We start from the raw sequence: 15518 nt of genomic DNA on the forward strand, positions 1-15518 counted from the left end.
GTATGTCATTCACTTAGCAAATACTCTTACTGCATGGTGGCTGTCATTTTCTGCTTGTTTTTACTGAAGTGTAGTTGATTTACAATGTTTTATTAATTTCTACTGTACAGCAAAGTGATTTGGTTATACGCACACACACTTATAGATACACATTCGTTTTAATGTTCTTTTCCGTTATGGTTTACCATAGGATATTGAATACAGTTCTCTGTACTATAAGATCTTATTGTTTATTCATTCTCTATAGAATAGCTTTCAGCTGCATGGTTTGTTCAGTTGCTAAGTTTTGTCCGACTCTTTGCGACCCCATGGACTGCAACATGCCAGGCTTCCCTGTCCTTCACTATCTCCCAGAGTTTGCTGAAACTCATGTCCATTGAGTCAAGGATGCCATCCGATCATCTCATCCTCTGTCACCGTCTTCTCCTGCATGGTAGCTATTATTTTAATTAGAGAAGTTGAGGAATCCTGAGTGGATTGCTGGAGAGATTTTCCAGAGAAATGTCTGGTTAAATATGGATAGAGAATGGAGACTAATAACAAAAACAAGCAGGGTTAGGAATTTGGGCGGGGGGTGGGTGGGCTTCTGCATGGCAGGGGGTGGGGAGAGCAAAGGGAATCTGGCCCATTTAGGAGATGGCTATGATCTCAGCCTGCCTAGAGCTGAAACTACAGTACAGTAGAAAGAAGGCTGCAGATGCAGACTGGGACCAGGTTATGCCTCATAAGCTGTTATCAAGATTCTGTCTCAGTACCTTCTGAGGTAGCCAATTTTATTCTCAAACCAACTGCAGTTTGTTGGAAGAGTTTTCTGCTGTGTCCCCTCTGAGCCTCCTCTCCTTCAGATTAAGCATCTTACCTGTGTGAGTACTGCTTCCTGATGATGCCTGCCTTGGGCCCCATCCACTGACTGTGTCCTGGTTCATCAATTCAGTGGTCCAGAACTGGTCTGTCCAGCCATCTCTAGGACCAGAGGGGGCTTCTCTGACCTCTATTCTGGAATCTTACTGCCTTTTTGTCAGTAAGGTAATCTGCGATCTCACATTCTTGTTTGGGCCAACACCTTCTCCAGTTGGTAGAAACGGATCCCAGGGTGACTGCTACTCTTTGAAACTTTCTTTGAGATGCTGACCATTATCTGTCATCTCTGATCAAAAACAACAGCAGTTTTGATTGATATTTTCAAATATTCCAAGTTAGCTCTTAAGATTGAGGACCAATGGCCCTCCTTTTCTTTCTTTCTTCCTCCTTCCATCTCTTCTTCCCATCTTTCCTTCCTTCTTTCCCCTCGTCTTTCCTTATTGGGAGGAAAGAGACAAAAATATATATACATGTTTCTAGAAAAACAAAATACAGTTCAATGATACACATGAAACATATAGATTCAAGTTAACATAACATGAGTGGCCCACTCATCATGCAAGGTAAAGAAAACTTACCTGAGTGCCGTTCTGCCCCTTGACTGGGCTTCTGTTTCTCAGAGCACTGCAGCGCCTGTCCTAACCTGGAGATTAAGCAAGCTGTGGTTTAAACGTCTCATCTTCTTGGTCTTATCTCAATCATATGGCAAGAGGACAGTCTTCAAGGCTGGCTCAACCAACCAGGGCTCAGGGTGGGAGGGATCCATTTTTGACACTCCAGATTCTTGCATCAGAACCCTACCAAGAGCCTAACACACTGTGTTCACCCTAGTCCCGATTTATGCCAGACTAGGGTGACGGCTTAGCTTCACGTGGTGCCTTCAGGTCCTCAGCTACTGTTAGCCTAGACGTGTCTAAAAGTCCCTCTTCTCAGGCATCTTGAGGACGCCTTAGAAGACTGACGGGCTGCTTGTTGTGCTGGGTTGAAAAACAGATGTGCATGTGTGCACCTGCCAACTTTTATTTGCATTGCTTTGCTGTAGGGTCACATGCGTGGATTTCTCACAGTCCAAATCAATTTCTGTTTGATATTGCATATCCCCGGTAGTTATATAATGAACCTTAGTTAGCCAGTCAGAACTCTTGGCCAGTGATAATGAACTGTGCAGCATTCAAGGAGAGTTACTTAAACTTTATGAAATTCGGTTGTTGTATTTGCAAAACAAAGCATGTAGACTCAATAAATTCAAAAGACTTTTGCAGTGTTAAACCTTTATTCATTCATTCAGCCAACAGTTCATAATTGTCTTCTGTATTCTGAAATTGTAATGCAGAAGTGGGCAAAATAGCGTTTGTTCCTGCTCTCATGGAGTGACCATTTTGTTTTGGAGAGAATACAATGGTCACTAATAAACTTTGAAGAAGCAACGTAGTGTTATGTAGAAAATAAAATAGACCAGTGGAGGAGAGAAACTGGAGTGAAGTTAGCATGATTAGAGAAGTCCTCATTAGGCAGGTGATGGTTGAGGGCAGACTGACATGATGAATTGGAATAGCCATGTAATGCTTTAGGAGATGAGTTGTAGATTGTACCTGTGATAATAAAATGTAGAAACAACACCATGGTTGAGTATTTTCCATAACACTATTTTATCTGATCATTACAACCACTTTCTGTAATGGATAGAAAAAGTAATATTGTCATTTTTAATAAACAAAAAGAATGGAACCCACAATGATGATGTACATTCAGTTCAGTTCAGTTCAGTTGCTCAGTCGTGTCTGACTCTTTGCGACCCCATGAATCAATAATCTGGTGACAAAGCTGAGCTTCAAATTTTGGTTTCCGGTTCCTCTTCCATATACTTGTTGTTACACATTTTCTTCCACGTTCTTCGGAGAGCTCTTCTGCACCCTTCTTAGTTTTGGTTTTGTTGAACATGCTTCCCCATCTTCAGACTGAAGAGTGGATTTAATAATTAAAAGAAAGTTAAAAAAAAATCAAGAAGCAAATACATTTTAGAGTGACTTAGTTGAAGGGAATCATAAAACTGATTTAACTCTTTTTCACTCAAAGGGAAACTGCAGCTCAAAGGGAAATGCCATGGTCAAAGTCATGGGTATATTAGTGGACATCTGAAACTCCAGTAGTTTGGCCACCTGATGCTAAGAACTGACTCATTGGAAAAGGCCCTGATGCTGGGAAAGATTGAAGGCAGGAGAAGGGGATGACAGAGGAGGAGATGTTTGGGTGGCATCACTGACTCAATGGGCATGAGTTTGAGTAAGCTCTGGGAGTTGGTGATGGACAGGGAGGCCTGTGTGCTGCAGTCCATGGTGTTGCAAAGAGTCAGACACAACTGAGCAACTGAACTGATTTTAGATTTCAGTTCTCTTGACCAGTCTGCTGATCACAAGGAAGTGCCCTCTTTCTTTTTTTCTTTCTTCTCTCTCTCCCTCTCCCTTCCTCTCCTCTTTCCCTCCTGGCCCCCCACTTTTTGTTGGACTGATGAGATCACATTGAAACCACTGACACTTCATTTGTATTTTGCTATCTTTTTGTTGTTGTTGTTTTTACTACTCTCCCTGTTTTTATTTTTTTATTCATTTTTTTAAAAATTAACTTTTTTATTTTAATTGGAGGCTAATTACTTTACAATATTGTAGTGGTTTTTGCCATACACTGACATGAATCAGCCACGGGTGTACTTGTGGCCGCCATCCTGAATCCCCGCCCACCTCCCTCCCCATCCCATCCCTCTGGGTTGTCCCAGGGCACCGGCTTTGAGTGCCCTGTTTCATGCACTGAACTTGGACTGGTGATCTATTTCACATATGGTAATATACATGTTTCAGTGCTATTCTCTCAAATCATCCCACCCTCGCCTTCTCCCACAGAGTCCAAAAGACTGTTCTTTATATCTGTGTCTCTTTTGCTTGTGCTTTGCTATCTTTTATTATCTTTCTTTTCTGTTACCTTTTTTTTTTTTTTTTTGCAGACTCTGCATATGAATACTTCAGATTGTTTTTCTGCGTTTATTATTAGTTTATATCATCCAAAACAAATCTCATTTTGTCATTTCCTGTTCATACTTTTAAAGGCCTTCAGGTCCTGGGTCTCACCCTTCTTCTGTCTGTGCTTAGAATGTCTGTCCTATTTCACGATCACTGTGTCATTCACATCAGTGCTAAATTTTACCCCTTCTTTCACTTATGAGATAGCATTGAAACCCAAAAGAGACTCAGCTGAAAATCATTCAGGGCTTTGAACAGCCTCCTCTGTGGGATGTATTGTTATTTATTAGGATCACTATCTTTGATTACAATCTTTTTAGGCCATTAAAAAAAAAAACTATACTAAATTCAAACTGATGTAAATGTTTCTTCAAGTTCCAATTCATAAGCCCATCAAATCTCTTTATTAAATTTCAGCTTAGTAGGTACCACCTTTTCTATCCAGATATTCCATTTCTTTGCAGATTCAGTCAAGAAAGAAAATAAAACAATATATAGGACAGATGGTGAGGCAGGAAGTCTCATGGGAAAAAAATAATATGGGATGATTTAGATAGAATTGGATTTTCCTCCTTAATATGTGCTTGATTTATAATATGATATCACTCTAATTAACATTTTCCTAAAAAAATCTTTCTATAGTACAGTCTGCAGAACAGATTCAAATCAGGTTTGAGACTTCTTCATTACAGTCAGTAACAGAGATTCTGAAACACTAAGAAAACGTTGTTAATTCATAATTTGCTGAGTACCTGCTCCAAGGCCGGCATTGTTCTAAGAATTAGAGGTGCAAAAAGAAGTGTGACCGGGGCCAGCCCAGAAATATCTCACAATCCAAGAGTTATGCATAGTCACTCATTCATTCATTCATTTGTCCTTAAATATCAATTATATAATATGGGGAGGTGGTTTTCTTGATCCTACAGAAAGAGGCACATGTTGAGATAGTCTTCCAAGAAACTTATGTCATCTAGAAGGCAGGGAACAATAATAAATATACTTTATTTTTAGAAAGTGACTAATGCTGTGAAGAAATAAGATTGTGTGCTACATTCTAATGGGGATGGAGGAATAAGATGTGAACTTACTGTAAGAAGGCAGAGTTGTTATTAGAGGAAGTAGTGTGTGAACTGAGCCCTGAGTGATGAAAAGAATCCCTAAGTGATAAAAAGAAACTTCCCCTCCTGGGAAAAGCCACGGTGGGAAAAAGTATTCCAGGTAAAGGAAATAGCAAGTTTGAGTTTTCTGAACACTAGCAAGTTTGGCTTATTTAAGGAACAGATACTTGTTGAATGATTGGCTATATGGATGGATAGATGGATGAATATCTGAATGGATGGATATATATCAGGATGGAGGAATGGATGAATATCTGGATGAATGGATGGATGGGGGCGGTTAATGAATGGAAGGTAATAAACAAGAAGGATAATAGTAGAAAATGGTTAGATGAAGTGGTGACTTGGCTGGGATACAGTCTTTGCATTTTGTTCTATGTGACATGGGAAGCCACTGAAAAGTTTTAGTGGAGAGTGGCCTGATGTGGTTTATGTTGTTAGAAGACCCCTCGTGCTGTGTTCTGGAGGAGGGAAAACAGGGAAGCAGACACGGAAGAGGAACTGGTTAAATAAATAAGTGATGCCATGGTGATGGTGGCTTGGATTAAGGGTGTGGTGATTGGACAGAAGTGGAGCTTTTTGGAATATCCTGAGATAAAGAATCTACAGGATGTGTTCATGAACTGTATGTGGTATTAGACGGTGGATGGAAAAAAAACAGGAGAGATGACTCAGAAGATTTTTAGTTTGGCCATTCTCAGGCAATGTTATCATTTACTAAGATGGGGAAAAAAGAAATTTGGGAAGAAGCCATTACTCGTGTTTTAGACATGTTGATTTACTGATGACTTTAAATAGGTATTTAAGTAGAGATGTCATTGCAGGAGGCTGGGACTCAGAGGTCATATCTAAAGAGATGTTTGAGTCATTGGTGCATCAATACTTTAAATTTTTATTTAAATATTGGGACTAGATGAGACAATGTAGACAGATAGGAAAAGGGAGCGCAAGACCTTGCCCTGAAAATTGGCAGCATTTAGCAGAGGGAAGCAGAGACAGCAGATGAGTCTGTGTGGGAACGTGTGACAGCTAGAGGGGGACTAGTATGCTTGATGTCATGGAATCCAGGGGGAAATGCTTTGGGTAGGAAGGAATGGATGACTTCTTCATGTTTCAGACCTGTTGGATATTGTAGTTGGTTTTGGCAACATTGAGTCGGTGGCAATCTTGACAAGACCGCTTTCTGTGTGTGTGTGTGTGTGTGTGTGTGAAGGAGGTGAGTTCGGAAGCTAGACAGGAGAGAACTGAAGAGTGAGTTGTCAGAGAGAAAGTGGAAAATGCAAGTTTAGATAGTCCTCAGTCAATTTCATTATGAATCATGGGAAGAGAAATGTGACCAAAGGGGGATTTTATTTTTTAAAAAAAATTTTAAATGTACATTGCTTACTTTTTTAATTAAAAATTTGCCTAGGCAATATCCTGCTTTGCTGGTTTGGAAATAGAGAATCATAACTCAAGGAACAGAGTGAAATAGTTTTTGCTGGACAGCAGTGATGCGGAAGGGTGACATGGGGCTTCACGGAGCTGAAGATGCCAGAATTAGATCTTGACAGAAGACTTGTAGGCAGGGATTAGCCTTTTATGCTAAGGAAATAAGCTGGGAGTGGGCAACTCTGAGGTGTGAGTTCTGGAGAGGAACTCTATGCTTTTGCAGTAGAAGTGTGGTTGGAAATGAGAGTAGATGGGGAGGTTGGAGCTGGATAACAAAAGGACTTGAGCACTAGATGGGGAGGCTCAGATTTTGCAGGAGTCAATTGAGAATTTCAAACTGGATCAGATTTACATTCTAGATGAATCACTATAGGCTGCTTTGTGAGAAGGTGTTGAAGCGAGGAAGACCCGAAGCCACGGTGAGAGGGTTGTAAGGGGTGAGTAGTCCCTTGGAAGATGCTCTCTGTGACCGTGGAGGCGGAGTGATCATTGGAGACCCCACCCAGATTCACTCTTATTTTCCTAGTGCTTTAGATTTGCTTATTGGTGCCTGGTTGTCACAGGGAAACGCAGAAAGGGATTTCTGGCCTACTTTGGTAGATGGCCAACCCTGAAAGGAACCAGAAACCCACTTAAGCTCCCCAGATTCAGTAGACCTAATCGGCATCTGAAGCTTGTTAGCGGGTTCATGGTTCTTTAGAAGCCCTTCACCACCCTGATTTTTGTACTCAGAACAGGCTGATCTGGTGGTGGAAGTTAAGAACAAACCTTGGTTTGAATAGAATGAAGTGAGGTCAGCGATGTGGGTTTGACTTAAAGTCTTTAAAATATAGGCAATGTAAAGTCCAGATATTTCTGTTCCAGAGGAAACATTTGCCAGGATAGCCACCAGCCCATCTCAAGCTTCCCCTTTATAAACCTTTGGGGGTTAAGTACTCCATCCAATTTCCCCCATTCCAAGAAGATATTATTTGGACACAAAGACTGTGCATTTTTTGGTCTCTTTTTGTTGTTGTTTGGATGAATTGTTATGTGGCATTAAGCTTGTTGTGGTTGGACCCATCCCTAAACAAACAGCTGAACTTAAAAAAGAAAGTACTATTTTTTCTGGTGTTGAAAAAATAGTCATCATTGGACTGACAGAGAATATCCTGATGCCAATCTTGTTCCCTCAGCTGGAAATAGAAACAGATGTTAATTTCTCAAAAGCTGACCTATCTTCAGAGACGGGAAGTTGAGAAAGAGAGGTAAATCTACCCATCGTTTAGAAGGCAGGCCACCAAAAAAGGTGTGCATTCAAATCCCTGTGTCTTCATTGAGACCTAAGTCAAATCTGTCATCTATGTCCTATTGCTTGTAGCTCTCATTTCTCCATCTGTAGGTAGTTTTTTTGTTTTTGTTTTTGTTTTTTTTTCCCTTATTGGACTGTTAACTTAGTAATCCCAATAGGTTCAGACTTAGTATACTTAGCCGGTACCAGGGGCTATTGTGAAAACTGAAACCAGAGATTCTCAAAAGTAATAGTGAACTTGGATAAAGATACCCTTTGGTTGCCATAATTATATACTGAAAACTTGATATAATAAGGTGGCATGGTACAGTAGAAAAGGAATTGTATCATGGGTTTAAGAACTAATGTTCTAGTCTTGTATCTCCCGGAAATTTTTTCTGAAGCCTTCAGAAAATAACTTCAACTTTATGAGCCTCAGTTTTCCCATACATAAAATGAAATAATTGCTTTCGGCTCCAGAATCATCAGCATCATGATCACCATGAACATAGGCCATTTTTCAATCACGTTTTATGTTTTAAGTGCTTTACTTGTGTTTACCACTAGTCTGTAAGTTCTGTGGGAATCTCAAGGATTCTACTGGTATAACAAATTACCAAAGTTTCTAATCAAGCTAAGTTAATTAACATTCTCCAGTTGGATTGAAATAGTTCTGATCTAAGTAATTATTTTCTTTTTCCTTAGGTTATTACTTCCCCTACCCTTTCTTGTTTGTTTTAGTTTACTTCGTTTCTGACTATTTAAATTGAAAATAGCCCATGTACTCTCTTCAATCATTTCTATTCCTGAAGATGCCCACAGTCTAGGGCTGTGTAAATAAAAAGTAGACATTTCAGAAATTTGAGCAAACTCTGAGAGATAGTGAAGGACAGGGGAGCCGGACATGCTGCAGTCCATGGGGTCGAAAAGAGTAGGACACGACTTAGTGACTGGTTATCAGATTTCTAATTAAGAAGACTTCTCCAACCCCTACCTCACCCCAGTATCATCATGGTTAAGAATAAGCCCTGTGCCTTTAAGACTCGCATCACTTTCCATTGGTGTCTATTATGCTGTTTGAGTACACCCAGCACTTTGTTGAGGCAGTGTAAAAGGTAATCCTGTTTTCATTTTCCATATGGGGAAACTGAGGCACAGGGAGGTGAAATGCCAAGCCCATGCTCACCCAGGAATTAGGGACAGATAAGGAGCTTGAATCCAGTGTTTCTGACTTCAAGGATGAGAGCTTTTAACAATAGTTCAGATAATAGCCTTTACTTATACTTAAAAGTAAATTTGTCTCATTTCTCTGATACCTGGCTTGTTAAAGTTTCAATTAGGTATGACAGTCCAGCTTATCCCAAATAGTGTCCTTCAGACATGCTTCAGGGCAGCAGAGGCAAGGGAGTTCATCTTGATGCTCGAGACTGATGGGAATTGAAAATTAAGTCAGTGAGAAGCAGCATCAGCTGTGTCTGTCCACTTACAGAGCATCCATCTGTGGGCTCCTGGAGCTCAGCTCACCCCTGGCAATTGAAAACTCAGCCAGGGAAGACAGACTTGGCAGTGTCTCCCCACCTATATCAAGTCTCCTAGCTGGCTGGAGCAGATTCTTAAGTCTGTCACTGCATGAAAGGAAGGGAATCTGAAGTGGAGAGTTCCCTGATGTCATGGGAAGATAGGGTGAGATGGAGTAATCAGACTGCCCACTGGAATTCCACTGTAAGCAAGTCACTGCTCCCATCCCTTCACCCCGACACCCAGTCGAAAGAAACACTTCACAGTGTGCAGAGTCTCAACTATATTGGAGCGAGAGTATGTGCATTGAGGGTACTGAATTTTCCTCATTCATTCATTCATTCAGCAAGTATTTGTTTTCAGAATACCCCTCCCGATGGGAGGCATTATTACCAATGCCACGTAGTAGCTACTGCTGGAGAAGACAGAGGGGCAGGGCTATCCTTTGACCTTGGTATTGACTTCAAACTCTTTTCCCCTGCAACCTGCTCAGCCCCCCTCAGAAAGCATTCAAGAAGCACTGAGGAAATTGAGATCATGAAAGCAGGAAGGCGGGTTTTGTTTGATTGTTTTGTTGCTGCCTTTGTTTTTCCTGGCCCACACATTTGTATTCCATTCCTCACCCTGCTTTCTTCGGCGCTGGGGGCATGGGAGTAGAGAGGGAGAGAGAATTCCCTAGATGAAGACTGGCAGATGCAGCTGAAGGGCCCCTGGGATGCTCATAGCAAGAGAAACTGCATAGCAGAGTGCAGGGATGTTATTCAAAAAAAGGGACTCTCAGTAGCTTTGTCAGCAGAATCTTGGGGAAAACAAGTCCATTTCTCTCTCCCCTCCTCGATCCCCCATCCCTCCCCCTCCCCCATCTCTCCCTCTCTCTCTTCCTCCCCTCTTTAGCCTCATTTCCTCTCTCTCTTTTAACGCTCCCTCTGCCTATCTATCTACTATCCTCCTGCTACGGACCACTGCCTATCTAAGTGCATATTGCCCTACCTGTGTCTGCCTCTGCCTCTCCTCCAGAGCCTGCAGGATGCACTAGCTCTAAGCAGACAGACAGATTGAGGTCTTCCACATAATCAGGAAGGAACCAGCCTTCATAAGAACTCGACTCTAGCTCCAATTCCTGCCACTCTGCGGTCTCTTTGAGGAAATAAATCAATGTACCCTAGAAAGCAGATCATATGCAATCTTACCATCATAATCTCACCCTATTTGTCTTCATATTAGAGGAGAAGGGAGGTGGTACCAGGAGTCAGACAACCTCAGGACCTTATCCTCAAGGGGGTGTGCCTTCATGATCCTGTAGATAAGATGTGCAGCAGAAGATCTCTCTGCTTGATATAGAAAGTCCAGGCTCCTGCTTCTAGTCCTCCACCAACTGGCTCTGTTGTCTGGAGGCAAATGCCTTACCTCTTTCCTGCTATGGTTTTCAGTTTTCCATTCAATAAAATGGGTGAAGGGACTGGGATGGTACACCTCATCACATGAAACCTTTGCAGCAACGCTGGATAGAGATTATTATCCATTCTTTTTGAATGAGGGAAATGAAGTTCAGAGAGGTTAGGTTATTTAAGCCCTGTGGCACTTATGTATGGCAGAGTTAGCACTTGAAGCTAGCTTTGTTGTTGTTCAATCGCAAAGTCATGTCTGACTCTTTGTGACCCCATGGACTGCAGCACGCCAGGCTTCCCTGTCCTTCACTATCTCCCAGAGATTCCTCAAACTCATGTCTATTGAATTGATGATGCCATCCAACCATCTCATCCTCTGTCATCCCCTTTTGCTCTTGCCTTCAATCTTTCCCAGTATCAGGGTCTTTTCCAGTGAGTAGGCTCTTCACATCAGGTGACCAAAGTATTGGAGCTTCAGTATCAATTCCTCCAATGAATATTCAGAGTTGATTTCCTTCCAGATTGACTAGTTTGATGTCCTTGCTGTCAAGGGACTCTCAAGAATCTTGAACCTAGCTTTGCCTGATGCCCAAAACCTATGCCCTATGCAGTTCCCTTTATTGGGTTTCTAAAGAGTAAAGTCTGGATGGATGACTTGTCACTCTCAGATCAGGGTGAGTTTTATTATATGTGAGTTGGCCACATTCACCAAGAGGTTGAAGCTACTGAGAAGTGCTGAGCCTGTATTCTTTCTGTACTTGAACTGCCAGGCGTGCTACTGGTCACTGGAGTCCTCAGCTGGCTCAAACTCATCCTTAAATAATTGAATTATAATGGATTGATTTATTCTGGCTCTTTTGATAGTATTTCACTATGTAAACTGTTTGCAGAAATAAACAAGGGATTTTGGAGCTTGGAAGGGGCTCAAAATTCTGCTGCCCCTGAATTCAATGATTCCTTTTTTCAGATAGTCAGCATCACAGAAATTCAAGGCTTATTTCTACTTGACCCAGGCTCTTTCCATTTAGGGGAATGCCTCTTGAAAGTGTTTCAAGTGAATACTGGTTTTACAAGCTGATTCAGTTCAGCCACTTAGGAATAAATTAAACCCTTACGAGAAGAGTATTTTTTCTCTTGACCATTATTTTAAGATATACACTGTGTGTTTATGTCCATTTCTCATGAAAGTTGTGTGGCTATCTTGAGAGGTTGTCCTTGCTGGTTTCTGTACTACAGATGGGAAGCCAGAGGGTGAGAAGTGAAGCTGATTGTGCAAAGTTACATACCTGATATGAGTTTCCCTGGTGGTGCAGACAGTAAAGAATCTGCTTGCAGTGCAGGAGAACTGGGTTCGATCCCTGGGTTGGGAAGATCCCCTGGAGAAGGGAATGGCGGCCCATTCCAGTATTCTTGCCTGAGAAATCCCATGGACAGAGGACACTGGCAGGCCACAGTCTATGGAGTAAGGGAGAGTCAGACACGACTGAGCAAGTAACACACACACACCCCTCCCAAGTACGAGGGGCAGAAACCAAACCCTGGTTTTAAATGAGGCTTCACTGTCTATTCTTTCAGAGTGAATCAGGGAAGAATGTCCTAGATCAAGCAGCATTCTCAGGGTGACCATAAGTTCTGCGATATTTAGATTTTCTCAGGATAGGTGCCTCTTGCCTGGGCAGAATTTATACTAACATTCTCTCTCACTCTCCAAGTGTACTATTTGAAGGAGCTGCTACATGAGAATGTGATGGCAAAACAGCAGGATGAGTATTAAGATGGTGAAGTGAAGTGAAAGTCGCTCAGTCATGTCCAACTTTTTGTGACCCCATGGACTATAAAGTCTATGGAATTCTCCAGGCCAGAATACTGGAGTGGGTAGCCTTTCCCTTTGCCAGAGGATCTTCCCAACCCAGGGATCGAACCCAGGTGTCCCGCGTTGCAGGCGGATTCAGGCGAATTGCAGGCGGATTATGATGGAGATCTTTGTAAAATAGGAACCCACACAGGAGGGAGTACTTAGCTTTCCTAGAGGAATTGGGAAAGTGTACCTGGCATTCATCTTGCCCAAAAGATGGGCAAGATGATTGCTTTTGGACAGGTACCTCCAGATTTCTCCTTGTATTATTCTGTTCTAAAACACCAAGAAGCGTGTACTGTGTAGGTCCTACCTGCTTAGAAGGCATCCAGCTCTACATGTATATGTGTAGCTGTTCACCTAAAACTATCACAACATTGTTAATCGACCATGTTGTTGTTTAGTTGTTAGGTCACGTCTGACTCTGTGATCCCATGGACTGCAGCGTGCCAGGCTTCCCTGTCCTTCACTATCTCCCAGAGTTTGCTCAAACTCATGTCCATTGAGTCGGTGATGCCATCCAACCATCTCATCCTCTGTCGTCCCCTTCTCCTCCTGCCCTCAATCTTTCCCAGCATCAGAGTCTTTTCCACTGGATTGATTATAGCCCAATAAAAATTAAAAGTTTAAAAAATTAAAAAAAAAAAGGAAGGCATCCAGCTGACTCTGCTTCACTTGAGTTTTGTTCTTGCAGCTCAATGACGTCATTGCAGCCAGCTGCAGCTTTAAACTGTCCCAAGCAGAGCTCCTGGCTATGATTTGAGTTACATAGGAGCTTGAGAACTCACTTGGCCTTTAACCGAAATCCCTAAGATATCCAGCAAATATCTAGAAGACAGCACCTTAGACAGGAAGGGCTCCTGGAGTTTCAGCAGTTTCACCCCCTTCAATGATGATTGAGCCCAGAAGAGGGAAAGAGATTTGTCTAAAGGAACAGAGCAATTTAGTTACAGACCTGGGACTGAAGCCAGAGGCTCTCATATAACAGTTCACTCTATGTCAGACTGTAATCCTATTTACAGTTAAATAGTCAAAATAGTCAGTTTAAGACTACGAAGTGCTGTGGTGGCAGATAATGTACCTAGAACTTGGACAGTGAAAGCCCGAGTTTAAAATCAGGATCCGGCATGAACATATTTCATGACCTTGGGCAAGTTATTTAAGACTTGCAGGATTTCGGTTTCCCAATCGAGAAGACTAAACCAATAATTTAAATAATATCTTTCTCACAAGGTTACTGTGGGGCTCACAAGAGGTATGAAGGTGGAAGTCTTTGTTAATGTGTGTTTGTGTGTGTTATGTAGTAAAAATCACATAATACAAGATCTACCCTCTTAAATTTGTAAGTGTACATACAGCTTTTTTTAATCTATTGTCACAGTGCTATACCTCAGGTTGCTAGAATTTATTCATCTTGCTTAACAAAGCTTTATACCGTTTGAACAGTGGATTTGAAATCTCAACCCCCACTCCTTCCAGCCCCTGGCAGTCACCATTCTACTCTCTCCTTCTGTGCATTGGTTTTATATGTGTCATATAAGTGGGATCATATGGTGTTTGACCTTCATGTAATGTCCTCCAGGTTCACCAGTGTTGCCTCCTATGGCAAGATCTCCACGCCAATCATGGTGGCATGTCAATGGTAAATAGCAGTCAATGGTGACCGTCAGTGATTCACAGCCTGAAAAACAGTCAGTGGTGACCATCAGTGGTGGGCTTGATCGTGCTGATGGTTCTGTGTATCTGATTCCATAACTGCTGGTGGCAGCCAGGGCCAAAGAAGAAACATTGATCTGTCTGTCCCTTCTATGTCTGTCTCCCGCAGATGAGCCCAGCCGGTGCTATTTCCATGATGGTGACGGGGTATGTGAGGAGTTTGAACAAAAAACCAGCATCAAGGACTGTGGTGTCTACACGCCCCAGGGGTTCCTGGATCAGTGGGCATCCAATGCTACAGTGTCCCACCAAGACCAGCAGTGCCCAGGCTGGGTCATCATTGGCCAACCAGCAGCATCCCAGGTAGTCACCCAGCCGTGCATGACATTTCCTGCAGACATTCTAAATCGCTACTCTGCCCCTCAAGGTTGCCTATCACAAAGGCAGTGTCGTTGGACGTGGCCACTTGACCATACCTCTGTTGTGGTTCAGTTGCTAAGTCGTGTCCGACTCTTTGCAATCCTGTGGACTACAGCACTCCAGGCTTCCCTGACTTTCACTATCTCCCACAATTTGCTTGAATTCATATCCATTGAGTCGGTGATCCCATCCAACCATCTCATCCTCTGTTGCCCTCTTCTCCTTTTGCCTTCAATCTTTCCCAGCATTAGGGTCTTTTCCAGTGAGTCAGCTCATCGCATCAGGTGGCCAAAGTATTGGAGCTTCAGCATCAGTCCTTCCAATGAATATTCAAGGTTGATTTCCTTTAAGAGTGACTGATTTGATCTCCTAGAAAGCTTTGACAAACCTAGACAGCATACGATAATCTCTAGGTCCATCCATGTTGCTGCCAATAGCCAAATGTCATTCTGAGGTCTCATGAGACTTATTTGTCAGCAATTGGATTTGGAGTTTTTAAGGTCAAGGAACATTAGCACAGTAGGGGTAATGACTGTCCTATGTCTCCTACTAGAAGTCATATTTGGGGAAAGCACTCCACTTTGGATATACCACTGGCATTCAATGGTATAAACAAATTCTCAGGGAGAGTCTCACTTTTGACAGGGGAGGGTGTCAAGTCATGTACTCCTCTAGCACGCTTTCATGAATATGGTATCTCCATCATGAATGCGCTGTGTGGCTTTGGACTAGTCTTCCCACTTCTCCGGGCCCCATTTTCCCCATCTTAAAATTAGAGAGTAGCTGAACTGGATGATCTCCAAGGACCTTCCCAACACTCAAAAGCTGTGACTCATTCCTCATTCCCGAATGCACTATTTATGTCCCAGGGTTCTTCCCCAGGGACCATCAGCTTAGTCGAGGGAGAGAGAGCACTGGGGCCACCAGAGCTTCTGTGATTCTAGGGATGGCCCTGCTGTCCCCAGAGTCCCCTTTCCAATTATCCTG

At 42.5% G+C, this 15518-nt stretch overlaps 1 protein-coding gene across 1 annotated transcript in view; it reads left to right on the forward strand.

Moving 5' to 3' along the window:
* Window positions 1-15518, forward strand: part of PAPPA (pappalysin 1) — a 270648-nt gene that overhangs the window by 143879 nt on the left and 111251 nt on the right. The window contains exon 10 of the mRNA XM_006074173.4: window positions 14281-14474. Coding sequence (XP_006074235.3) covers window positions 14281-14474 — 194 coding nt within the window. The remainder of the gene's footprint in view (window positions 1-14280; window positions 14475-15518) is intronic.

The sequence above is a fragment of the Bubalus bubalis genome, chromosome 3 (genome assembly GCF_019923935.1).
Source record: "Bubalus bubalis isolate 160015118507 breed Murrah chromosome 3, NDDB_SH_1, whole genome shotgun sequence".
Classification (NCBI taxonomy): Eukaryota; Metazoa; Chordata; class Mammalia; order Artiodactyla; family Bovidae; genus Bubalus; species Bubalus bubalis.